The following is a 26,841-nucleotide window of genomic DNA, read 5'->3' on the forward strand; positions in this document are numbered from 1 at the left end:
CCGTTATTTTCTCCGAAATGTGGGCCTTCAGAGAATACTGTTTACGGAAAGTGTCCAATGGCTACAAGGCTAGTTTTACTGTATATATCTATAAACAGTTTTGAAAAACCCAAAGGTATACCGGTACTTCCCTTTAAGTAACCACTTGTGACTCAGCAAGCCAAGGTACCAGATATTATTCAAATCTAACCAGCAAGTCGCCACTTCTTTAAAAACATTCAACATATATACATAAATAACCGGAAAAAAATTGAAAAAAAAAAAAAAAAACCATCCTTAAAAACATACCGTGTCCAAAACTGAACTGCATTTCATTGTCTTCAGATTAGAAACAGCTGTTAGATTTGCTAAAAACCAGCAGGCAGGATTTGCAAAACAGAAAGAAGAAAAAAGGGATTTAAAAAAGCAAATAGCCTAGTCTACTTACAGCTTCATTTTTCTTGTAGCAAAAATAGAACAGAAAAAAATACAGTGTGTACACCTCCTATTCATCTGAAAATATATATACAGGTCATCGACAAACCAAGCCACTTATTTCTACATCCAAAGCAACCCGGCTTTCCACTCCGTTTGTGGCTTAATTCCACAAACAGCAAGAATAGACCGATCCATTAAGCTCCGCCCAATTGCATACTGACCAATCACAACACAACAAAGGTCCGACAAATAAAGTCTGACATGCGTGTACGTATACTTGACGTGGCAGAGTTGCGCAGAAAGGAATTGGAGGGGCTCACGTGTTCTTGCTCACACGTACGTCAAGGGCGGAGCCTTATGCATAGGTCTATTGTCTAGATTTTTGTGTCTGAAAAATTCTCTACAAATACACTTTCTTACAGTTCTTTACAACAGGCGTCAGATGCATATACACACAAATCGTGCCCAAACATTTGTTTGCTTGTTTTTTTTTCAACAGCTGCCAAACACTTAAAAGAATCGAGTTACCTGGCTTCAGATTTTTACCGTCCAACTCTTAAATAATGTGGCCAATCATCTTTCCCCTTCAATTCATTTGCGTTATCTTTACACTAACAAATAATGTACATGTGCCTATCTACACTTCACCATTCGTCACAATCCTTTCTCAATCATCCGACGACACAAAAACCTTTCCTCCTGAAACTTCTTAAGCTTCTCGAAACTTCATCAAAGACCCTAAATAAATTTAAGACCCTAAATAATTGTTTTATTTATTTCAGCCTCACCAATAAACTGTCATCACCCCCTTGCTTCATTTGTTTCTTGTGACTTCTTTTCACTGTTCAGATCTCACTGAAGAGACAAGGGCAAGATTTCATGAAGCCTTCAAGCACAAAAACTTGCTAAGCACAGAGTAGTATTGCTTAGCAGACACAGGTTTACCAGCCCAAGTTACATTAGGTTTGCATTGTTGTGGCTGGTGCCCATCTCATTTTTTGCTTGGTAAAGTCTTTTGTCACGCAGTCTTGTCTGCTTTATGAAATTGGGCACTGGTGTCACACCAAAGGAGGAGAGACGCCAGAGACGCCAAACTTTGATTTTATAAAATTTGCACAGATCATCTCACCACGTACCAATATGTGGCCATCATTACAAACACACCACCCAGAACCAACTGGTCAGTCCACAGCCAGTTACACTTTCCGTTACTGCAACTCTTTACAGATCCTACAAACAACGTGTTTTACACTTGTATTGTACACATTTTTTTATCCTTCATGCATCTGTTTTGTCCCACTACTAAAAAAACTAAACTTTGCAGAACATTTCATGACAGAGTCCACTCAAGAAAACTGATTAGCAGAACAAAACTCATCAGTTGGGAAACCAGTAAAAAAACACTCACATAACATTTTGACCAACTGACACTGCGACACAGTTCACAGAAAGTGGCCGCTGGTGTATTAACGTCATTTAAAACCCAAAAAGTACAATATACCATCTTGTTAGTGCTGAATAACAGAACAAAATAACACAAAATACAATTCAATGGTTATGTACTTAGATACTTTGGTATTTTTGACTGCTAACACAAACTATCCAAATGAACCCAGTTCAAACGATAGTTTTACTGCATTGTTAAAAGCAAGAGCTATCTACACTTTTGATAACAACTCAAAACAAATATTAATATAAACATTTACTTGGTAAGGGAGAGCTGTTGATAATAGTATAAAACATTGTAGGAACTGACTCCCTCCGAAGTAACATAGTTTTTGAGAAAGAGGTTAGTTTCTCACTAAAATATTTGAATTTGAAAAATATTTCAGGCCTGAAGTCTTTTTCAGGCATCCGAAAGCACATAGAAATTTGTGCAACAAAGATGTTTTTTCTTTCATTGTTTCTTGCAACTTGGATGACAAAACGAGACCAAAATTTTCATGGATTTATATTTTTTTGCATATGTCGGGATACACCACGTCAAGATACTGGTCTTTGACAAATACCAAACGGGTCCATTGCCTCAAAGCCACTTGATAATAGTTGGTAATTGTCAAAGACCAGTCTTCTCACTTGGTGTATCTCAACATATCTAACAAACCTGTGAAAATTTAAACTCAATTGGTTGTTGCGAGATAATAATAGAAGAAAAAACATCCACATGATGTTGTGTGCAATCAGATGCTTGATTTTGAGACCTCAAAACCTAATTCTGAGGTCTCAAACTCAAATTAAAATATTTCAGTGGAAAATTACTTCTTTCTTGAAAACTATGTTACTTCAGGGGAGCCGTTTCTCAAAAAGCAAAAGCTCTCCATTGATCGTTTTTAAGTAAGTTTTTATGCTAACAATTACTTTGAGTAATAACCAATAGTTGCCAGTGCCATTACCTGAAGGGCAATTAAAACACTACTATTCATCCACAACAGGAAAAAGATAATATTGTAGACTTGAGGTTGGATGAGTCTTTAGATTAATTAAATCTTCGTACAAAATAGTCGGCAGCATTGTGTTGTACTGTATTCAAACAATCTCTTACTGGTACAAAAACTAATCTTCAACGGTTATATATCTTGTTGACAATCTTACAACACATTTTTGAGGTATTATTTGAAAAATGCAGGGCACACAAAGAACACGCAATCTAAAGCCATTACTACATCCACAGATGTTTGTTCTGATGAACACCCGGGCCCCACTCCATCGAGCTGCTTGAGTACAACATTGCTTAACAAACTTAAACAGGAACCAGGCGCCGATTTCACCAAACTCTTCCTAACTTAGGATTAATCTTAGGACTTAGGGGTGGATTTCACAAAGAGTTAAGACTATAGTTTTTATATACTTGTCTCGAGTTAGGGCGAGTTACTCGTCCTAACTTAGGACTAGTCATACATTTTTAATATCTCCTAGGACTAGTCCTAAGTTAGGACTAGTCCTAACTCTTTGTAACAACGTAAGGACGCATTAAGTTACTTGTCCTATACTCCAGATAGGAGTAATCCTAGCGTTTCGTGAAATCGGCATCAGGTCTCAGACATTACACATGGCATACATTAGTACTTTGGCTAGTAACATTCATGGAAGGAAAATTAGATTTTGTTGTTCTTAGCAACTGTTTGCACTTGGGCAGCTTTATGAAGTTGGGCTCATATTTGGCTGTGTCCGAGTTGATGGCTTAAGCTAGCCACAGCTACAGTCACTGGATTCGGATGTGGCTTTAAAGCCAGTTTATTACTTCCAGTGAATGCGATGCGAGTATGATGTAAATTTGACGTCACAACTCTGTTTTCGCAGCGACACTCGCAAGAGAGTTGAGCACAACTCAATCCCTGCAAATTATTCCTTGCGAGAATGTGACGTCAACATTCATATCGCAGGAAGTATGAACCGGGCATAGGCCTACTAGTTTAAATAGGTTTGGAATTGTCTTCAAGTACAGTATTATATTTAGTATGCAAACACAACACAATATTTCTAGATACTTCTTCAAGATTGCATGAAAAGAAACACAGAATTCTTTTTTTTTACTTAGTCACCTTGACACACAAATAGTTTGCATAGGAATAAACTACAATGAGGAGTTTCCCAAAGTTAACAACAAAAAGAATCATAATTTCAGATTGCAACACAATCTCCAGCAGCGGGAACCAGTAGGAGAGGTAGCAGGCCTGGGTACCCCCCTACTCCAAACCACACAGTGGGAAAGAGTAGAAAAGAAGAGTATAGCACCGTTGCAGACCAGGGCACCAGAGCCGCACCGAACCAAACAGATTAGGAGCGGCTCTAGGTCGACCCAAATAATTTGGGTTTCAGACAAGCGAACGATGCAACGAAATATTCTCTTTACTTAGAACTTTCTTTCATTGTGGTTGAAAAAATTTGGCCCTTTTCTGTCTCGTGGCTCAATTAAATTGCCCCCCCCCCCCTGTGTGATACTTGCTTTCCCGATCTCTATCCACTTGCTTTGCTGGAATAAAACCACGACCGTTATAATGTATATCTCTTATTAAAGACAAACCTGGGCAGAGTTGTGTCGAATATAAACTCAGCGTACAGATCTGGAAGAGTGGAAGAATGTTAAGTACACGAAAAAAACACGGTACGGTACTGTACATTTCTGCAGCATATCAATCACTCTCACTGAGAGCTCAGAAATAAGTTTGTATTTCTAGTTAAAATTTCATAGAAAATATCTGTAGTTAAGGCTAGCAGTCTAGTGCTTTTTGGTCCCTTTTAAGTTTTAAATGCATAATGTTGTATTATATTATTCTACGATTAGGATTTTTGTGGAGATATTTTATATTTACCTGGAATACAAAACTATTGGTTCAGTAAGTTTAAACAAAAATACCGTCTGTTGTTAAGAATTCTACACTGGGTGTTTCTGTTCAAGGCTTTCAACTTTAGGCAGCAAAAACGTTGAAAACTATCCGGGAAGAATATATCTTGCAATTGCAGGCCTCCTTTGTCTGTCTACTGTGAACTAGTCTTCATCGCAGCATCTTTATAGTTAGTGACTGTTTTCCTGATGTAAGAACAGTGGAATCAAGTGTCCAGCACCTTGAAAAAAGACTAGTCCACACATCCCAGTTCATGTAAATCAATGACTGAAGAGATAACACACAACACACATTTTTCATTATGTTTCTACTGGAGTCGAGTATGTCTAGTGAGGTTTGGTGGCCATTTTTTTTTTTTTTTTAGAAAGGTGGAAGATTGGTAGTTGTTTGACTCATTGCTCTACAAAGTACGTCTTATACCTCTACTAACTATCTCGGCAAAACCTTATATAAAGGGCAAGTAGATTTACCCGAAGGGGTGTTTTTTTTTTGTGTCCAAAACTATAAACTCTGTTTCTTGCATTAACTGCATTTCATGTACTATACATGTACAATAGAAGTTATTTATCACTCAGTGAAAGTTTAAGTGCTTCACTTGCCACAATTTAAACTTCATTGCGATCAAAAATAATCCCGTGCTGTCTGTACTTTTTTTGATGAGATTAAATCCATTTTTTGCACACAATAAGTTAAATTTAAATATAGTCAGTACTCTTTGTCATTGCATAAGTTGTGTTTTCCTTGTGGAATCAAACAAAAATCAGGCTGAACTGTACAACTCAAGCCGAAATAGTTTAAAAGACAATGGACACTATTGGTAATTGTCAAAGACTAAAGTCGTCTCACATGTCTCGCTTGGTGTATCGCAACACACATGTATGCACAAAATAAAAAAACTGTGAAAATTTGAGCTCAATTGGTAATCGCATTGAAAGAAAAAACACCCTTGTCACACTAAGTTGTGTTCTTTCAGATGCTTGATTTCGAGATCTCAAAATCAAATTCCGAGGTCTCGATTTCAAATTCATGAAAAGTTACTTCTTTCTCGAAAGCTAGATTACTTCAGAGGGAACTGTTTCTCACAATGTTTTATACTACAAACAGCTCCCCATTACTCGTTACTAAGTAAGGTTTTATGCTAATAATTATTTGGAGTAATTAACAAGTGTCCAGTGCCTTTAATAGTCGATGGTCCAATCTAAAAAGCAGGCTGACGTGAAAAGGAGCTTTCGCCAGACAAGTTAGCGCAGTGTGATATTAACTCAAGATGTGACACCCCACACCAAAAGTAAGCACTTCTCAGAAATAGTCAAAGGGCATTTAAGGGCCATTCAGAACAGACAGTGTTGAACAAAAATCAGACAGACCCACCCACCAAGAATTTCGATTTTCAATATACTAAAAGGCTTCACAATATAATATATAAATGAACAACAAAACAGTGCTTCAAATGAACCAGATGTTTTTGATCAAAGTTCTCCATCATCAGTAGTTTTCAATGGACTTGTAGGAATTAAAGTGTGATTCTTTGCCACCTGAGTATTAAGCGTTTCTTCTTCTTTTTCAGTTTGATAATATATCATTTTCTTAAAAGCAAAAACTGATTTTTGGTTTTGAGTTATTTCTTTTGATCCACTCATTCATACACAATTTTTGAGAAGAAAACAAAACAATATTGTTTTAATATTGACTATTCTGACTGACCCTAGTTGAAGATGAAAGCAGTCCCATGTTGAGAATACAGTATCGACTCTAAATAAACATAATTGGAAAGTTCTTATTCTCAACTATTTGATGAGTTTTTGGACAGAAAGTGCTTGGCTTGGGCCTTGAGTATCACAAACCACTTCTACTTTAAGGTCTATAAAAAATCTGCAGCATGTATAGAAATGACCAAATGGAAAAACAAAATCAATGTTTCCGTTTTATGGTTTGTTAACAATGACGTGAACAATACAAAAATGCAGCAATGAGGTTATATATAATAAAAAAAAACAGGAAATTGTCATCACTAATTATTTCAGTGCATTGGTTGTTTCCCTGTTATTGACCCAACTCAGTCGGTATCCAGCAGTTAGTATTAGCTGGATTCGTATCTCAGGCTGGCGTCCTGCAGCTGATAAGGTGGAGTTTCACTGGTACCCCAAATGTTGAGAGTTTCCTGACTGGAATCAACGTCTGTAGCACACGGTGTTACTGGACACATGGTTTCGGTTTTTTTGTACCGGAATTTTATTATTAATCCTGCTTTTTTTTATTTGTTTGCCGGATTTTGGAGACCAGCTTCCATAAACAACTTGCTGGTTTTCAGTAAAAGCTTTGGTTTGCAAAGGTGCAAAGGCAATCTTCACTGTGCTGCTGCAATTTTAACAGTCGCAGTTTTCAAACCTATACTGTGGTGGGCTTTCCATGTAAAAACAGCTGCCGTATACAAACTCAGTAGATGCTGGTTCTTGCAAACATTCTGTAGTAACCTTTACAACTTACTGATGTTTAGAAGCGAAGCTCAAGTAGGCAATGAAGCAAGGACGATCTTGTCTGTGTTGCTGCAATGTTTAACTGCCGCAGTTTTCAAACCTGCTTTGGTAGCCTTTCCTTGTCAAATCTGGGTGTTTTTTTTCTTGATGCTACTTTGCTGCAATTCCAAAAATGCTAAGCCATATTGGTATGCCTGTACGATCTCCGCTTTGCTAGTCTTCCTGTGGCAGCTGCTATGATGTTGTCACCCGCAGTTCCGTTGAGAGAGGTGGTTTTATTGCAGTGTATTTGATTTCCTTGATGGTCGCGTAGCGATTGCATGAAAGGTTGGTGTGGTGTTAGGGTCACCTGCAGTCATCTGGTGTCCCTGCCACCATTGCTGCTGCTGCTGCTGCTGTCCTGTTTCCTTAGGAAACTGCGGCGACTGGGCGAGGACCTCTTGTTCACAGATTGCTTCTCATTAAGAGATTGTAGATCACACACAAGGCTGTCAAGCTGACCCTAATCAAAGTAAACCACAAAGACATTTTAAAACAATTCTTAAAGGGTCTGGGTACTTTTTGTGGGCCACAAAACACAATGCCCACAGCTTTACACAGTTTGAAGATAATAATGGTAGAAAGCTTCCCTTAAAAAATTACTTGCCGAGGTGCTGTAGTTTTTGAGTTATAAGTAAAACAAATCACGTGGTTAAAGCAGTACACCCTAACCCTAAACCTATCCCTATTCTTAATCCTAATCCTAACCCTAACCCTAACCCTTACCCTAACCCTACTGACCTCATCATATCTGTACATCAGCTTGTAGTTCCTTCTAAGTTTGCCCCTCTGCGCTACCTCTACGGCATGGTTCAAGCAGAACACCCTAACTCTATCCCAAACCCTAACCATCCATACCTCATCATATCTGTACATCAGCTTGTAGTTCCTGTTAAGTTTGCCCCTCTGTGCTACCGCTAGGGTGTGGTTTAAGCAGAACACCCTAACCCTTAACCCTAACCCTATCCCTATTCTAATTCTTAACCCTAACCCTAACCCTAACCCTATCCCCAACCCTATCGCTAACCCTAACCCTACATACCTCATCATATCTGTACATCAGCTTGTAGTTCCTGTTAAGTTTGCCCCTCTGCGCTACCTCTAGGGCGTGGTTCAAGCAGTACACCTTCCCTTCCTTCTCATGAAGTACCTACCAAAACAAATCATCAACACACATCCCCACTCTGGGATTAATATTCGAGTAACTGTGGTCAAACATAACATAACATAACAATAACAAATTTTGAAGCGCTATTCCACCAAGAAAAAGCCGAGTCTTTAGGACCTTACAAAATGCAGATAGAGTAACAGATTCCCTAATGACAGTATCAAGATTGTTTTAGCTGCACTAAAAGCTCACACCTTTTGACATTGAATTTTATCAGGTTAGTTTTAAAATCTTCATTCGTATACATGTAGGTAAAAAACAATCAAACAACTCCACAAACCAAAGGTATACTTTGCCTTTACATCAATTTTGCACAGCACAATGATAAAAGTGTAATTTCCATTAAAGCCATTGGACCCTTTCGGTACAGAAAAAAAAATAAAAGCTCACAAATTTACAAATAATTTACAGGGTTTACAGAAGGTAATGGTGAAAGACTTATCTTGAAATATTAGTCCATGAAATGCTTTACTTTTTGAGAAAACAGTAAAACAATATAAATTCTCGTTAGCGAGAATTACGGATTTATTTTAAACACATGTCATGACACGGCGAAACACGCGGAAACAAGAGTGGGTTTTCCCGTTATTTTCTCCTGACTCCGATGACCGATTGAGCCTAAATTTTCACAGGTTTGTTGTTTTATATATAAGTTGTGATACACGAAGTGTGGGACTTGGACAATACTGTTTACCAAAAGTGTATAATGGCTTTAAAGGGTCTATGTAACTTTTGTAGGACAAAAAACACAATGTCCACAGATTTACACTAAACTTACACAGTTTAGAAAGCTTCCCTGAAAAAACTATGTGCTGAGGTGCTGTAGTTTTTGGGAAATGAGTAAAACAACGTCATGAGACGAAAACTATTTTAATCATTTACAATCCTATTTTCATGACATTGTTTTACTCATTTCTCAAAAACTACAGCACCTCAGTAAGTAAGATTTGAAGGGAAGCTTTCGACTATCATTATCTTCAAACCCTGTAAGTTTAATGTAAATCTAAGGACATTTTGAAAAAGTACCCAAATCCTTTAAGACTGATATTTTCAACAACTGCGCTTGATTCTTCCAATCATTCACCCTCCCCTACCGACCTTCTCTTGCATACCCCCCCCCCACCCCAAGACCCCCCAAAATCTCACCATGGACATGTAGCACATCTGCTGGCAAACGCAACAGCGTTTTTCCTCGCTGTTTTGCATGGGTGTCTTCCCGCGTCTCTCTCTACCCCTCGACGGGCTCTCTGGTTCCGCAAATCGGATGGAAGAATTGAGGCCTACCTCGGCCAGGCACCTCCGACCTTCAAGCTCTTGATCCCTGAGTAGGGTGGGGGAGACAGATGTTAAAATTAAGTATACATACCATTAAAGGCAATTTACACTATTGGTACCTACTCAAAATAATTATTAGCATAAATGGGGAGAGGTTGATGGTATAAAACATTGTGAGAAACGGCTCCCTCTGAAGTGCCATAGTTTTTGAGAAAGAAGTAATTTTCCATGAATTTGATTTCGAGACCTCAAGTTTAGAACTTGAGGTCTCGAAATCAACCATCTAAACGCACACAACTTCGCGTGACAAGGGTTATTTTTCTTTCATTATTACCTCGCAACTTCGATGACCGATTGAGCTCAAATTTTCACAGGTTTGTTATTTTATGCATATGTTGAGATACACCAACTGTGAAGGCTAGTCTTTGACAATTACCAATAGTGTCCACTGTCTTTAAAAAGACAGAATTACTTTGTGCAGAGCACAATGCTAGACAAGGCTGTGTTCATCAGGCATGATGTACTCAAAATAATTATTAGCATAAAACCTCTCATGGTGATGAGTAATGGGGAGAGGTTGATGGTATAAAATGGCTCCCTATGAAGTGCCACAGTTTTTCGAGAAATAAGTAATTTTCCATAAATTTGATTCCGAGACATCAGATTTAGAACTCGAGGTCTCAAAATCAACCATCTAAAAAACGCACACAATTTCGTGTGACAAGGTTTTTTCTTCTTTCATTATTATCTCGCAACTTTGATGACCGCTTGAGCTCAAATTTTGACAGATTTTATGCAGTTATTTTATGCATATGTTGAGATCCATTAACTATGAAGGCTAGTCTTTGACAATTACCAATAGTGTCTACTGCCTTTAATTATACAAAAAGGTTATATTTAATTTTGTTTTTGTGTCAAATCCACAATTTTCAGTTGTCATGTTTGTTGGAAGATGCAGACTGCAAAGAAATTTCAGTCTAGCAATTTATCTCCGATGGGGCCTCTTACGACTGGCAACCACGGATGCAAAATTGTTTAAACTTCCGTCAGTCCGAGGACTAATTGAATTTGACTCCCTGGTGGACAGAGCTAGATGGCACCAGGGGAGTACCTACAATGGTCAAAGGAGACTGTGTCAAGTCCACCTTTTTAACACATTTTTGCAAGCAATGTTAAAGAGGTTACAGCGTCACTTGGGGCAACCTTCACTTCCTGCCCCTGGGGGGTAGTTGCTCGTGTAATGCAGCCATTAACTATTGTCATGGAAACAATAGCGGCAGACAAGAATTTTCAGTTTTAACATCAAAGTATTTTTTGGCTCAATCTCGACACTCAATTATCATCCAAAACTTTTGTTACATTTTTCTTGTTGAAAAGGTGCTTTCTGTTGTATTTCACGCAAAATTCCTTAGCATACAAAGTTTCTGCCTTACAGCAGAATTTGGTTACCAGCTTTCGTGTGATGCTTTCGTGTGATGCACACTGTCACGACTGGTGCCCTGTTTTTATTTGTGTGCTAAGCAAAGAAACACTTCTTCTGCTTAACACTTCTGCTCAAGTGCCATGGCCAGGACTCACACCCACACTCTCGAAACACCAGGGCCCAATTTCATAGAGCTGCTAAGCACACAAATACTTAGCATGAAATTTCTTCCTTGATAAAAACAGGATTACCAACCAACTTTTCATTTGTTGCATATCGCTTGTTACTGGTATTCAGCTGTTGTTTGCTTATCCTGAAAATCACTGGGAAATTTAGTTGGTAATCCTGTTTTTGTCAAGGAAGAAATCTCATGCAAGCAAAATTTTGTGCTTAACAGCTCTATGAAATTGGGCCCAGGACTCAAACCCACACTCTAGAAACACCAGAGCTTGAGTCCAGTGCACCTAACTGCTCGGCAACACTAATATGTTCTAAAACACATAAGACATGATAACACAAAAAACTTTTTTTTATTTTTTTAATGAGACTGGTGCCCCTGACTCACTTTATGGCTCTTAGTTCTGGCTGTAGTACTTTAGGTAGCTTCTTGCAATTGAGGCTGTTACCAGACTTGGACCGAAGGAGACTCAGGAGTTGTTCGATGGAGAACTCTGAAGCTTGATGTAGCTCCTTAGCGATCTGAAAAACACAAAACATATTCAGAGAAGTAGGATTTGAAACTTTGCATGGTGGAAGTAAGATATAGAAAAGTTTGCGGTAACACCATGTAATAACAATCTCTCAATGAGTTGGGGTGGTTCTGAAAAGAACCGTTGGATTAACTCGACGTTTCGATCAGTATGCTCTGATCGTCTTCTGGAGAATGCAGCATTCTCCAGAAGACGATCAGAGCATACTGATCGAAACGTCGAGTTAATCCAACGGTTCTTTTCAGAACCACCCCAACTCATTGAGAGATTGTTATTACATGGTGTTACCGCAAACTTTTCTATAACATATTCAGAGAGTTGTTTTATTTTATTGTGCGGCCATTTTGTAAGTTGACAAAACAGCATCGCGTATTGTTAATAAAAAAATAAAAAAACATGTACTTCGTATTCATCGCACGCACAAAATGGCGCGCGTGTCTCCTTGAGGCCCTCTAGTTCTTATATACATAACTCTGTGGTTCTGAGAGATTTTTTTAACAATGGCAAAGGTTACAATTTCTGATGAGTACTGGGAGGTTGCGTACCTCCCCAGAGTCCAACCAATCTAAGTATTAGGCCGTATCCAAATTGGCGGCTACGGCTACGACTACGGCTGGATGGCCGTGTCGTCATGCATTGAAGTATAGGAAGACCTTAGTAACACCCCTGGCAACGGTCGTAGCCATAGCCACCAATTCGGACACGGCCTTACTTACTTTGAAAGCTTGAATGCCAGCAGGAATCCAAGTGGGTGTTGCATAGTGGATGCTCTCAGCTACGTTATAACCACAAGAGACTGAAGATGTACAGGCCCCCGGTAGCGTCACTAGAAACTCCCCACATCTCTGCTCCAATCTGTACACCGGAATGTTTAACTCGGCCAGGCTTTGGGGCGGTATCTGGTTAAAAACAAAACAAAAAATAAACCGAGAGAATAAGCAAATGTTTTTCAAATGATATTTTAGACGTTTTTAATTTTTAAATAGATACTTCAGTGTTGTTGAAACTCCATTTAATAGGCGTGCTACTTTTTAAAACTGTTGCAGTGCCCACTGCTAAAACATCAGATTAAAACTGCCTCTCGCGAAGGTCTAGTTGGTAAGACATCTGCTCTGGAATTGCAAATGTCATGGATTTGAAATCCCACCCCAGGAATATGCTTGGAGTCGGGGAAAAAGAACTATGTATACAGCAAAGATTAAAGAGCGCCTTAGGCGCGAGATGGGGAACTCGGGCTGAAATGTGAAATCCTACTGGATGCCATTTCAGCAAGCAACTCTTTTGATACAACAATAGATCAGTGCAGATCAGTGCAGACAATGACCGTTCCTATCGATGGGAAACAAAACATTCACTTGCTGAAATGGTGCCCATGCGTATTTCAATAGACAAAGCTTCAGTTCTGCATCTTGTGCCTTCGGCACTCTATAATGTTTGGTATATAGTGCTCACACTTAAAGATGCTAAGTCAGATTTTTGGCCGATTTGGCCCAAAAATTGTGATTTAAAATTCTATAAGTATTTTGATTAGGGTCAAGAAAGTTACAAGCTTTAATTTGAGCCATTGCTCGAAAAATTCCGCCAATTATTAGTAGCAGTGAAATAAAGTGCTCAAAATTGACCAATTCTTATGTGTTTTATAAGAAATGTTTTAAATTTTTGTCATGGTTCCTGTCCATTAAAAGTAAAAGTTTTTTTTTTTTAATGTTTTGGGGCAAAAAATCTGACACAGCATCTTTAATGTTTTTAACCAAAGAGCAAGACTTATTTAGTTTGGAAGATAAACAAGCATCTTGATTATCACTGTCTGAGTAAAAATAAAAGTCTAAACTAATTCCTGGACTCACCATGCATAGGAAGGATTTATCATGAAGGCAATTTGGTTTCTTAGCACACAGGTTAGGCACTAGGGTCTGCATAGCTTGTAGCACCTTGTCTTGATGTATTCTTGGTATACAATAACTGCAAAGAAATCACATCCAAGTAAAAGTGATCATAATAGTAATAATATGAAAGTCTTATATAGCGCACGTATCTACCAAACAAAGTTCTCAAGACGCTTTGTAAATACATATATATACAGAAAAAGAGGTTTATTGAAAGTTCTGCATTCCGAGAGCCAATAGTATAGCACCTTATGAGGGTTTACATGTACAAGGTGCTCCGGCGCATTTAGCCAGGAACACCGGGGCAAACCCCTGCTCTTTACGATAAGTGCATTGGGTTCTTTTACATCCTTACAATACACATGGGACCAATGGCTACGTCCCATCTGACATGTCTGAAGGACGTCGTGGTTAAGTGTCTTGCCTAAGGACACAAGTGTCACGGCTGGGGGATTCAAACCCACATGAAACAAAACTCTCATGCCAGTGCAAGAACTTTCAAACCCCAACAAGTGAAACTTTGAGCTCTGTGGATGTTCCTTTGTTCTGTGCACTTAAAGGTTAAGTACAACTTTGGTTTTAGAAACAGTTCAATTGTTTTTGATATAAATGCAGATGTTTACAATAAAACCAAAACGTGAAAATTTCAATTCAAAAAGTAGTCGCACTTTTGAGAAATCACCCCCAAAAATATGGAGCCAATAACTATGTCCACACAGCAACAATATTCTGTATTTGGAATACAAACAATCTAATGCTTCTCAGATTTAAATCTTGGGGCATAAAGTGCCCCTGATGGCAGTAGATTTGGGGCGATCTAGCCATCTGTGGCCTTGTGATGTATGTAAGGCGATTTCTCATACATTTTAAACGTTTCTTTTAAAGGATTCGGGTACTTTTTTAAAATGTCCACAGATTTACATTAAACTTACAGGGTTTGAAGATAATGATAGTGGAAAGCGTCCCTTCAAATATTACTAGCTGAGGTTGTGTAGTTTTTGAGAAATGAGTAAAACAAGTCACAAAATAATTTCCGTCTCATGAGACGAAAATAATTTTAGCATGTTACATCCCATTAACCAGTTATGATATACCAAAACCATAATATAACTTGTTAACACGTTTTAACATTCTAAAACTGAGACGAAAATTATTTGTTTCACTCATTTTGTAAAAACTACAGCACCTCAGTTAGTAAAATTTCAAGGGAAGCTTTCTACTATCATAATCTTCAAACTGTGTAAGTTTAATGTAAATCTGTGGACATTGTGTTTTGTGTTAGGAAAAAGTACACAGACCCTTTAAAACACCCCCATTCTCTGTGAAGTCTCAGCCACACTTACTGTATTCTAGGGGCGCCGGTGTGTAGATACTCGATCCTTGGCAGTGCGTGTCTATCACAGTTCCATGTCTCCGTGCTGTACAGCATACCAACCTTCATCTCCGGGAGGTTGATGCAACGCTTGCTGGGCAACAGGTGTAGTAGGTTGCCATGGTTATTGCCGACGTTGTTTAGATTCCAATTATGTCTACGGTGACGGCGTAGAAGAAAACAAAAAGTTATCAACATCTGACCGCAAAACATCTGTGTGCAATTTCATAAAGCTGTTATGCAGAAAAATACTGCTTAGCAAATGTCTCCGATAAGCAAACTTTGCATGGTGGAAATACGATATGGAAAGGTTTGCGGTAAGACCATGTAATGACTATCTCTAATGAGTTGGGGGTGGTATGAAAAAGAACCGCAGAGATGCCAAGTCCAGAGGCCAGCTATGCGTGAGATTTTTCAAAGTTTGAGATCGATCGGCTTACTTGGTCATGAGGGAATAGTGAAAAACCGATTACAAATTTTGCAATGCATCGATGCTAAAATAAAAACGAATAAAACGCTCACTGAGCGATAAACTCCAAACGCCAAGTTAGATTATTTATTTCTCAGCAATAATGAAATTTCAGACAGAGATATTTCGAGGGATGTTTTCAACTATCATAACCATTAGACCGTGTAAGTTTTATGTAAATCTGTGATCTTTGCGATTTGTATTTCTTACCAAGTCTGTAACAGTCCTTTAAATAGAAACAAAAACCTAGCACAACAATGTGTGGAATTTCCATTGCGTGTCGCAAAGGATCCTGTTATGTATGTGTGAAAACATAGACAAGTATTCCTTTGATCTTCTGTTGCTCACATAATCAATAAAATTTTGATGACAAAATACTGTAATTGATATAAATGTATGTGCATCTCTTTGTTCTCTCTCTGACAAACGACAAACAGAGATGCAATTATTTCTCATCTCAAAGAAATACAACGTTAAACTCATTTTCCCTAAAGTGCTTTTGCCAAAAGCTGCGGTGTCTTTAAACAAGAAACACATTCAAAATCAAAAGCAGAACCAAACAAAAATATTGTGGAAATGCACAAACTGGGTGAATATTTACCGAGGTAAAACATAATATCAGTATAAACAACTTATCATAAAAAAAGAAACAAAGTAACTGAAATCACATAATTGACGGAGAAGCGAAACACAAATAAAAATATCATCAATAAATAAAACTTTTTAACAAAATGTCACATTCCACAAATAACTTTGAAAATTATTCAAGATCATCGGCAAACATAACAACAAACAAACAAAATGTAAACACACAAACAAAAGTGAAGCATGCAGAGATTGGTGAGCATGCAAATAAGAGGGTTCATACATTTGCACTGAAGAAAAAATAAAACAAAATTCCAGAAACCGGCCAAAGATCTCAGTTAGTATTTTGTGAGGTTGGAGTCAAACTTCAAAGGACCTGAAACTTCTCCGATTATACTCTTATATTGTATACTATTGACCCATTTTACCTGACATCATCATCAGACAAATCTTGAATGTGCCATACTGATGGACAATTCACTGTGCGTTTTTATATTTTATAACTCTATGCTGTGCGTTATGCAGTGAAGTGCACATTTAAGGCGACGCAACATTAAAACATGCAAACCTAAAACTGCCCACCATCACGGTGAGCGTGGCATCAGTCGCCGTGTGTGATGTGCACGCAAGGGGGTCAATAACTGCATGCTTCTCTCCACCCAGAGGTAAATGGGTACATGTACCTGTGAGGGCAGACATGGTTCTTGTGCTTGAATTAGATTAAAGCGCTAAATATTTGACGGCACAGGCTGTATACCCCCCCCCACGGAGCTGAGATGGTTTAAGGAATGGAAAGACTCATTGATCAGGGGAATAATGTTTGAAGTGCTTTGAGACATGGTGTATAATGCGCTATATAAACACCTAATTATTATTATTACTATTGGGATACATCAACAGTGGACATTCCTTTGCTCTTTTTTTTTCTAACTCTGAATTTCCGTGTAAACCCTTCAGAGACCATTCAATATCGTACATGCATACAATGATCACCATTCTGTCTGATACCCTTTCTTGGACCCTCTTGTTTGAGCGGAAGTAATGTAGGTCAGGGCCCAATTTCATAGAGCTGCTAAGCACAAAAGTTTGCTGAGCATGAAATTTCTTCCTGGATAAAAACAGAATTACCAACCAAATTTCCATTTGTTGCATATTGGTTGGGGACAGATTTTGTTTGCTTATCCTGAAATTCACGTGGAAATTTGGTTGGTAACCCTGTTTTAACAAGGAAGAAATTTTTATGCTAAGCAAATTTTTGTGCTTAGCAGCTCAATGAAATTGGGCCCAGATCTTGTGGTTAGTTTGTGGCCGCTGCTGGCAATTCAGTACAAGTCGTTTGCAGCCGCTATAGTCTCTAAAGTCAATAAACTCTCATAAGCAAGGATTTCATCTGAAACTGTGAACAAATTTAACCTTCGCTTGTCCTGCGGATAATTTAAATTTCTTGAATCTGTCATGATTGAAGTTTATTCCAACATTGGCACTAAAACTTTTACACACTATTTGACGACACATCCGACAAATTCTTTTTCCTGGGATTCCCTGGTAAAATGAGGGGGTCTACCGGGCATGGTATTTGGACCTTGGCAAAAAGGGTAGGAACATTTTCTAAAGTACAACGGCTGACATGTACACATGGTGTAGACTGTATAGTGTAATAGATTTTACAGACTTTATAAATACATATGAAACAATTTTTCTGGAAAGTAAAGATTTGAGTTACAAGCCCTGCACTCCTAAGGCCACATAAGAAAAAACAAAACTGTTGACCGTTTTTTTTTTTTGCGGATGGGGGAGGGATTTTTTTTTGAAATGCCAAATATGAAATAAAGAATAAAGAAATCATCACAATCACTATAGACGATGTGACCTCTGACGTCACACGAAAACCATAACATGATTCGAGCGCATACCGCCGGGCAAAACCTTTGTGTTTTGGCAGCCAGCTAGAAAGTGTATGCAATCTCACCATGACTATGTGTCTTTTTACATGACGTATACAGTGTTTTTTCAATAGAACGGTTTAAATGTAAACACAGGTCACATCGTCTATAAAACAAAGGGTTTGTGTGTTTTTGATGTTTTCAATAGTTTTGTCAAACAAATTTAACTCCTATATGACATTTTCTGTAAACTTTTTAGCACAGTGTAGCCCAAGTAAATATTTGAAGAATAAAAACCTTCTTTAAAAATCTTTTCAAACCTGTTTAAAAAAAAATATCAGCTAAAAAATCTGGGCAGTAAAAGTATAAAGAGATATCAATCCATGGGGAAGAAAAAGAGAGAAAAAAAATGGGGTCGGGGGGGGGGGGTTTTGAACCGTCCGGCGTGGACAATCAACAATTTTTTTTTTATGTGGCCAAAATTATCTCAGTTCAAGCGGACGGAAAGTCTTGAAATAAGGTTTGTATGAACCCCGAGGGTTAGTCGTTAGTCAGCATGAGAAGAAGAAGAAAAAAGTAAAATTCAAGCTTGCGAGAAGGCCTTTCAAAACAGGGTTAAAGAGACAGAATTATTTTGTGCAGAGGACAATGCTAGACAAGGCTGTGTTCATCAGGCATGATGTTTCGTCCTTATTAGAAAAAAAAGTAGGAGCATTTTATTGTGCACAAGGGCTGGCCTACTTGTTCAAATGGTGTGGTATAGGCTTAAATAGACTTTTCAGGCTAATAAACCCTGTTTTTTTTTGTTTTTTTTTTTCTTTTTTTTTTCTTTTTTCGAGAGCAAACAAATCAGAAATCAGTTAAAGGCAGTGGACACTATTGGGTAAAATAATTATTAGCATAACACCTTAGTTGGTAACAAGTAAAGTAACTTTCCGTTAATTTGATTTCGAGACCTCAGAAGGTCTCGAAATCAAGCATCTGAAAGCACACAACTTCTCTTGACAAGGGTGTTTTTTGCTTTTATTATTATCTCGCAACTTCGACGACTGATTGAGCTAAAAAGTTCAGTTTTTTTATTTTGTGCACATGTAGAGATACACCAAGTGAGAAGACTGGTCTTTGACAATTACCAATAGTGTCAAGTGTCTTTAAGTAGGAGGAAAGTCATGCCTGGTTCATGAGTCAAGAAGGAGCTAATCAAGCAGTTCATTTGGTTAAGCATTTTTTGTTTTCTTTTTTTTAGAACTTACTTTGCAAAGGGGTCAGTTTTTCGGTTGGGAAACCCACTACATACAGAAGGGGGTAAAAGGGAAATCACAGCAAACAGTGGTAGAGGTTGGTGTTAAATCAAATGATCACTCAACAAATACACACATACAAAAGTAGAAGAACACTACACAATACGTCTACATGATTGTTCTGAGCTTTTAAAGGTTTAGCATTTTTCCTCAATTTTTAAATAGTTTTTTTTTAGAATTTGAAACTTTGCATGGTGGAAATACAATATAGAAAGGTTTGCGGTAACACAATGTAATGACTATCTCTAAATGAGTTGGGGTGGTTCTGAAGAGAAACGTTGGTTTCAACTTGACGTTTCGATCAGTATGCTCTGATCTGTAAAAAAGCTGGACTCTGATGCTGCATGCTGCTGTACTGGGGAGGCGTTTTTGTTTTTGTTGAATTTATAAAAATATTGTTGTCACTCACCAAAACAAAAAGTTTAAAAGCCCATGAACATTCTTAACAATAATTACAATAAATATTAGCATTCATAACTTATGAACTGGTAAAAGTTGTCATGCATAAACGTGCACTTATCGCTTCAGGGTTTTTCACTGGTATGTGATTCTTTTTTAAAGGCAGTGGACACTATTGGTAATTACTCAAAATAATTATCAGCATAAAACCTTTCTTGGTGACGAGTAACGGGGAGAGGTTGATGGTACAAAACATTGTGAGAAACGGCTCCCTCTGAAGTGCCATAGTTTTCAAGAAAGAAGTAATTTTCCACAAATTTGATTTTGAGACCTCAGTTTTAGAACTTGAGGTCTCGAAATCAACCATCTAATCGCACCCATTTTGGTGTGACAAGGGTGTTTTTTCCTTTTATTATTATCTCGCAAGTTTGATGACCGATTGAGCTCAAATTTTCACAGGTTTGTTATTTTATGCATATGTTGAGATACACCAAGTGAGAAGATTGGTCTTTGACAATTACCAATAGTGTCCACTGCCTTTAAAAAACTGCTAAGGCATAGGATTCAAACTACCTTTAGCCATAACGCTACATTGTAGCTCTGTGATCTAGAGGTGAGACATTTGCATTTAGCAATGCAAAGGTCGTGAGTATGAATTCCATTCGAGTGATTTACCAGTGGAATTCTTTTTCAAAGAACTCTGGAAAGTACTGAGGACTCAGTGCTGAATTGGTGTAAGGGTTAAAGCAAAATATAAACTTTATCCCTGATTCAAAACTAACATCTATTAAATAATGCGATGAATGCTACACAGTTGACTGGTTGGTCAACTTGCCTCGGAAATGTTACCAAAACCTACACGGTCGACTGGTTGGTCAACTTGCTGAGTTTTTTAACAGGTTTGTTATTATTCTGGTTTGAATTTATTCACTGCACTGGCGGCCAAGCAGTCCAAAAAGTACATTTACAAGTAAAAAATAGTTCATATGTACATGTAATAGTTTTAAAATTGATTGCAAGAATAACCACAAAAAACAAATTAAAAAGCTTGAACCAACACTGGCGGTCAATCAGTTCAAAAACAACACATTACAAGTAAAACTTGTTCATAAAAGGAAAAAAAGGGGGAAGGTAAAGAAAGTTACCACTGTGCCAATCTTACCTTCCTGAGATGGCAGTATCAATGTTTGCTCGCTGGATAGCCACATGGTTCTGCCCACCCTCGACAGTCCGCCAGTACTCACGCTGCCAACAAGGACAACAGAAACTTGGATGTTTATTTACTTTAAAGACATTGTTTAAAGGGAAGGTACACATTTGGTAATTACTCAAACCAAATTTAACTTGACAACTGACTTGGTAACGAGCATTGGAGAGCTGTTGGTAGTATAAAACATTGTGGGAAACAACTCCCTCTGAAGTAACGTAGTTTTTGAGAAAGAGGTATTTCTCACTAAAATAATGAAAGACTTCAAGCCAGAAGTCTTTTATTCCTATCTGAAAGCGCACAAATTCATCCTCATGACGAGTATCGGGGAGAGGTTGATGGTACAAAACATGGTGAGAAACGGCTCCCTCTGAAGTACCATAGTTTTTCGAGGAAGAAGTAATTTTCCACAAATTTGATTTCGAGACCTCAGATTTAGAATTTGAGGTCTCGAAATCAAGCATTGGAAAGCACACAACCTCGTGTGACAAAGGTGTTTTTTCTTTTATTATTATCTCGCAACTTCAATGACCAATTTAGCTCAAATTTTCACAGGCTTATTATTTTATGCTTATGTCGGGACACACCAAGTGAAAAGACTGGTCTTTGACAATTACCAAACCTTGTACCTTCCCTTTCAAGACACTCCACATTTCGTTAATTGTCAAAGACCAGTATTTTCACTTGGTGCATCCCAAAATATGCACAAATTAACAAATTTGTGAAAACTCAGACTCAATTGGTCATGGAAGTTGCAAGCAAATAATGAAAGAAAAAACACTATTTTTGCCTAAATTTGTGTGCTTCCAGATGCCGAAAAAAGCTTCATCCTAAAGTCTTTTAATATTTGAGTGAGAAATTACCTCTTTCTCAAAAACTACGGTACTTCAGAGGGAGCCGTTACTCATAATGTTTTATACTAACAACAGCTCTTTATTGCTCATTACCAAGTAAGTTTTTATGCTAACAATTGTTTTGAGTAATACCAATAGTGTCCAGTGCCTTTAAGTACATTAGGATAGGAAATGTGCATGGTGGGAGTATAATCAGGTTAGGTTCTCGCAGTAGCACCATGTGTAAATTTCTTTGGAGTAGTGGTGGTTCTGAGAAGAACAGGGCCCAATTTCATGGCTCTGCTTACCGTAAGCACGGAATCGGCGCTTACGGAAGCAGGGAATTCTGTGCTTGTGGCAAGCATATTTCACGGGTTAGCGGCGAATTCATGGGCTTCTGCGCGCGCGTACTCCACATTACTAGGCATTCTACGCTTACAAGGCTAGCACAGAAATTCGGCGCTTGCACGTAAGCAGGGAATCGTGAGCGTAAGCGCAGAATTCGGCGATAAGCAGAGCCATGAAATTGGGCCCTGGTGGTTCACAACTCAATGTTTTGAAGGGTTGGTGATGGTTGGCATTTTAGCACTAAATCTTTTTCAACTATTGGTTGATGTCGTTCTTAACATCCATTGTACTTAACAGAAAAATGTCTATCATCAACTAAACCAGCAAAGTTGTTCTCACCTCCACTTCAGCTGGGGTGGCCTCATTCTTAAAATGCATCTTCTGAAAGTTATTAGCCATCTTGCAGAATTGGGTGAGATTGACGGAGCGTCCTTTGCCGAGTACACTCCCACAACTGTCCTCCTCAAGACAGTCTTTAGCTGCTCTCTTCCCTATTAAAAAAAAAAGACAATCTATACCTTAATTTATAACACCCCTTACAAATATTCTGCAATTTCATTGGTTTAGAGAGCGTCACATGATATGTCTTAGTTTTACTAGCAACGGCGGCTGTGTGATAGTGCATCGTTTGCCGTGTGATAGTCCGATGAATATAACACAGCAAACAGTACCCAGACGTCTTTTTACCCATCTCAAACCCAATCAGTCGTGCATCTGTGTATCTGAAACGCGAATACGAACGTTATGTGTTCGAGGCTTATAAATAGTCTGTTGGGGTGTTATGAAACAAATATTGACGGCTTTTACTCCCTGTTAAAACTCTGACTCCCTCGGTGATCCAAGGACCGTTCCATTTTCCCTTGGCCTCCAGGGATCACCTTGGGAGTCGTAGTTTTAACCATAGCCCTCGAAGCAGTCAATATTTGTATGCTGTTAAACAGGGATAAGATAGGCTATTGAAAAAAAACCTCTGTACTTTACGTTCAAACGTGAAAGCTTGCGAGTACAAAGCGTGAAAGCTTGCGAGTGCAAAAACTGCTTAAAGCCTTCTAACATACATGTACATTTCTCTATGGTTTTGAAAACCCTATTTTGCAATCTGGAGGTGTTCCATATGGTCTTATCTTTTTTTCTTATGAACTTGATCTCCGTTATATAATAAACAAAAATTTGAACAATTTAAAATTAAAACATTATTTATTTTGGGGGGTGGGAGTTTAAAAAACTGATTTCCAGTTAAAAAGGAACAAATCACATCCCTGGTTATATGTACAATTGTGTCAAAATACATCCCAATTAACAGCAAGTTCAGAACTCAGCAGGCGGATTGATCACTGAGGAGGCTCCTTCTTACCTGATTGTCGTTTTCGTTCCATCTCAACTTCAGCACACAATTTCTCTTTCTCCTCCTACGGGGAAAATATAAACAGTTAAGAGTTTGTCCACAATTTGTTAAACTAAATTTGACAAACTGTAGCTTCCAAAATAAATTTAAAATCCACAAAAGATGCACAAAACTATAAGGTACATGTATTAGCCAAAAGAGAGTTTTCACAAGTTTCAAGTTCCATCTCAGTTTTAAAAAATTGAGTTTTTTCACGTGAAAAGATCATCTCTAAGCTACAAAGCCGTCTGCCGCCGTCTTGCATTTTTCAGAGATCCTGCACGGCATCGGCATTATAGGGCGCTTTCCTGCGTTTGCAATAGTATTGGCTCAAGGCGTCAATGATCGGCACTGCATGTGTGGTACATACTACACTTTATGTCTAATTGAAAGCTGAAGTCTTGGATCAAGACTAGTCTAGTCCGTTGAAGGCGAGTTAATGGCACAAGGGAGTAGACGGTTAGTTGACAGCAAATAGCAGAACCAGTGCATGCGTTAATATTCGGTTGCGGCCACATTAAATATAGCGCAAATCTAGACTTGTCAAACCATTTACGAAGTTTAAAACATGGATTTTATCACCGTGCCCCTCATTTATTGCGACAATGGACCATTGTTTGACTCTAAGATACAACTAGACTTGTTTTAGTTGTTCACCAGTAATTTTTTTACTTTTAAAAAATAAAATTGGGAAGCTTGAGAAATCGGGACAGTCCCGATTTTTAGGGTCTTCAAAACTCAGAAACCGGGACTGTCCCAGAAAACCAGGACAGTTGGCAGGTATGCTGAAGTAACTTAGTTTTCGAGAAAGAAGTAATTTTCCACGAATTCAATTTCAAGACCTCAGATTAAGAATTTGAGGTCTCGAAATCAAGCTTGGAAAGCACACACCTTCGTGTGACAAAGGTGTTTTTTCTTTCATTATTATCTCGCAACTTCGACGACAAATTGAGCTCAAATTTTCACAGGTTTGTTATTTTATGCAAATGTTGAAATACACCAGGTGGGAACACTGGTCTTTGACAACTACCAATAGTGTCCAGTGTCTTTAGTCTTTATGTAAGGACAGAGGGGAATACTGATAAGACATTGATGAGGAGATGAGTAGAGGTCACATACCTTGGTGAGAGTGTCGTACGATAAGAGATACTTGCAATAAATACCATCCAGCTTCACAATACGTCCCTGGATCTAGAAGAGAAAGAGTTGAACAATCACTTAGTCAAAATATTGTCTGTAAAGAAGGTTTTATCTTTTTTTGGGGGGTCCCTAATGACAATGCAAAATAAATTTTTTAAAGGGAAATCCTCGGGCACTTCAGGTCGAAATCAAATTAACGACCTGGATATTCTTTGAGAATTCTCAACAGCTGGGAAGCTCAACCTGTTCCAGGTGGCAGCCGAACTTCTCTAAACAGAAACACTTTCACCTAAAGGAACAAAATATTTGGGCATTCCAGGTTTCTAGGTATGTTTTAATCCTCTATATAGCCAATAAAACTAACATGTAAAAAAATTAGTATCAAAAGGTGATAGCGTTGTTGAAATATTGGGAAAAATCCGGAGCGCTATAGTCTACTGGAGCGATATGCAGTCCACTCATAAAGAAGAATTTGAAGTTGGAATATAAAATCTGAGAAATATTTTTGACAGTAACGTTTCTCAAATTTCATAACCAGAAAACTTCTAAGTGAAATGACTCTAAAAGTGCTGTATACTATTGAAAGCTGTTATTTTGAAGAGTGTTTGCCAAACGTACACTTTCCCTTTCAGTAAACAAGTGCCGGGACCAGGAACTGAACCCACACTGTGGTAACAATAGAATTTGATTCCAGTGCACTCAACCATTTGCCCCCCCCCCCCCCCCCCCCCCCCCAAACAACAGAGTAAGCAGCAACAACAACAGCAGCAGCAACAACAACACATACATTAACAACAACAACAACAAAAACAACAAAAACAACAAAATCAACAGACAACAACAACAACAACAACAAGTATCTACTCTTACCATTTTTGGAATCTTTAGCACATCAGCCACCTTGTTCCAGCGTTTCTTGTTCGTTATCGTCTTCAGGCCTCCTTGTTGGGTAACAATTTTGGAGAAGCGGACCAGATCCAATTCACACCCACCAACCTTTCAAGTAACAATTCATATCCATTAAAAGCCATTGCTGAACAGGTACTCATTTATACCCCTGGAAGAGAAGCAATGAGAGTAAAGGCCGGCCAGTTCATATGGAAATCTTTCGCACAATCTTAAGACTGAGGCCTAAAAACCTTTGTCTTTTTATGATCCCGTGTCATTGTTTTTGTCATCTGTTCAGTTTTTAACTGCTAGGGTTTCTCTTTTTTAGCTGGTTTATTCCATAGTGGGGTTTCAATGTATAAGAGGGTTCCCCCAACACCCTGTGCATTTTTGTTAGTGTCTTCTTGTGGTTTATCTAATATTTATTTTTACTTATTGTCGTCTTCTTATGTAATGTTCCTTTGTACCCCGTGGTGGTGCAATTTTTGTGTATTTTATCTATGCAGTTTTTATCAATATTGTTATCTTGTCATGCCACATTATTCGTGCTGCCAGTTGTTTTTAAAATAAAAATGAATGAATGAAATGAAAAAGATTTCCATCGCGCGACCGACTATAACTCGGCCTTAAAGCATCTTACTCAATGACACAAGTGTCACGGCGGGGATTCGAACCCACACCCCGATGACTTAAACACCAGAACTTATGACATCCTATTTAGATCCAACTGACATAACGAGTTACTGTCCTCAGTGCTATCCTGAAGCAGGGCAAAGCTTATGGCCGATTCCATGGTCAGTCGCATTACACTTTTCTGTGTCATTTCTTGATCTTGGTGCTAGTACAGTTCTATGTGAGATATTATTTCCACTAAGTTTATAAACTGATTTGTTCTTGACACCCAAGGCTTTGAAGTGATGATATTAAAAATGTTGTGGGCTTTGTACTATGGATGTTATAGCTTTGTAAAAAATGGTCAGTCGCATTACACAAAAAGGACATGGTAAAAAATACACTTGTCTTAATTCAAAAGTTTCCTCAAACTAAAACACTTGCAAAAGTTTTACTACATTTAACAAACAACTCTTATACATTAGTATCCAAGAGGATACTTATAAATAGTCAGCAACTTGAACTTTTAGGTTTACGTGGCAAAACCATAGTCAGTCACATTACGGTCAGTCACATTACAGTTTGTCCGGTCACTTAAGCCAAGCCCATTGGAGCCCAAACTGAGTTCTTGTTCGGCAAAATTGGGTTCATTCCTTACAAACAAATAAAATAAATTATT

At 38.2% G+C, this 26,841-nt stretch overlaps 1 protein-coding gene across 1 annotated transcript in view; it reads right to left on the reverse strand.

Moving 5' to 3' along the window:
- Positions 1 to 5,883: 5,883 nt before the first annotated feature.
- LOC117289181 (protein Jumonji-like) overlaps positions 5,884 to 26,841 on the reverse strand; it is a 38,032-nt gene continuing 17,074 nt past the window's right edge. Inside the window, exons 8-20 of the mRNA XM_033770180.1 lie at positions 25,533 to 25,658; positions 24,642 to 24,713; positions 23,493 to 23,547; positions 22,478 to 22,629; positions 20,913 to 20,995; positions 19,304 to 19,339; positions 15,085 to 15,270; positions 13,703 to 13,817; positions 12,572 to 12,754; positions 11,711 to 11,844; positions 9,594 to 9,768; positions 8,322 to 8,429; positions 5,884 to 7,742 (exon numbers count right to left, since the gene is read on the reverse strand). Coding sequence (XP_033626071.1) covers positions 7,596 to 7,742; positions 8,322 to 8,429; positions 9,594 to 9,768; positions 11,711 to 11,844; positions 12,572 to 12,754; positions 13,703 to 13,817; positions 15,085 to 15,270; positions 19,304 to 19,339; positions 20,913 to 20,995; positions 22,478 to 22,629; positions 23,493 to 23,547; positions 24,642 to 24,713; positions 25,533 to 25,658 — 1,572 coding nt within the window. The 3' untranslated portion in view covers positions 5,884 to 7,595. The remainder of the gene's footprint in view (positions 7,743 to 8,321; positions 8,430 to 9,593; positions 9,769 to 11,710; positions 11,845 to 12,571; positions 12,755 to 13,702; positions 13,818 to 15,084; positions 15,271 to 19,303; positions 19,340 to 20,912; positions 20,996 to 22,477; positions 22,630 to 23,492; positions 23,548 to 24,641; positions 24,714 to 25,532; positions 25,659 to 26,841) is intronic.

The sequence above is a fragment of the Asterias rubens genome, chromosome 4 (genome assembly GCF_902459465.1).
Source record: "Asterias rubens chromosome 4, eAstRub1.3, whole genome shotgun sequence".
Taxonomy (NCBI): domain Eukaryota; kingdom Metazoa; phylum Echinodermata; class Asteroidea; order Forcipulatida; family Asteriidae; genus Asterias; species Asterias rubens.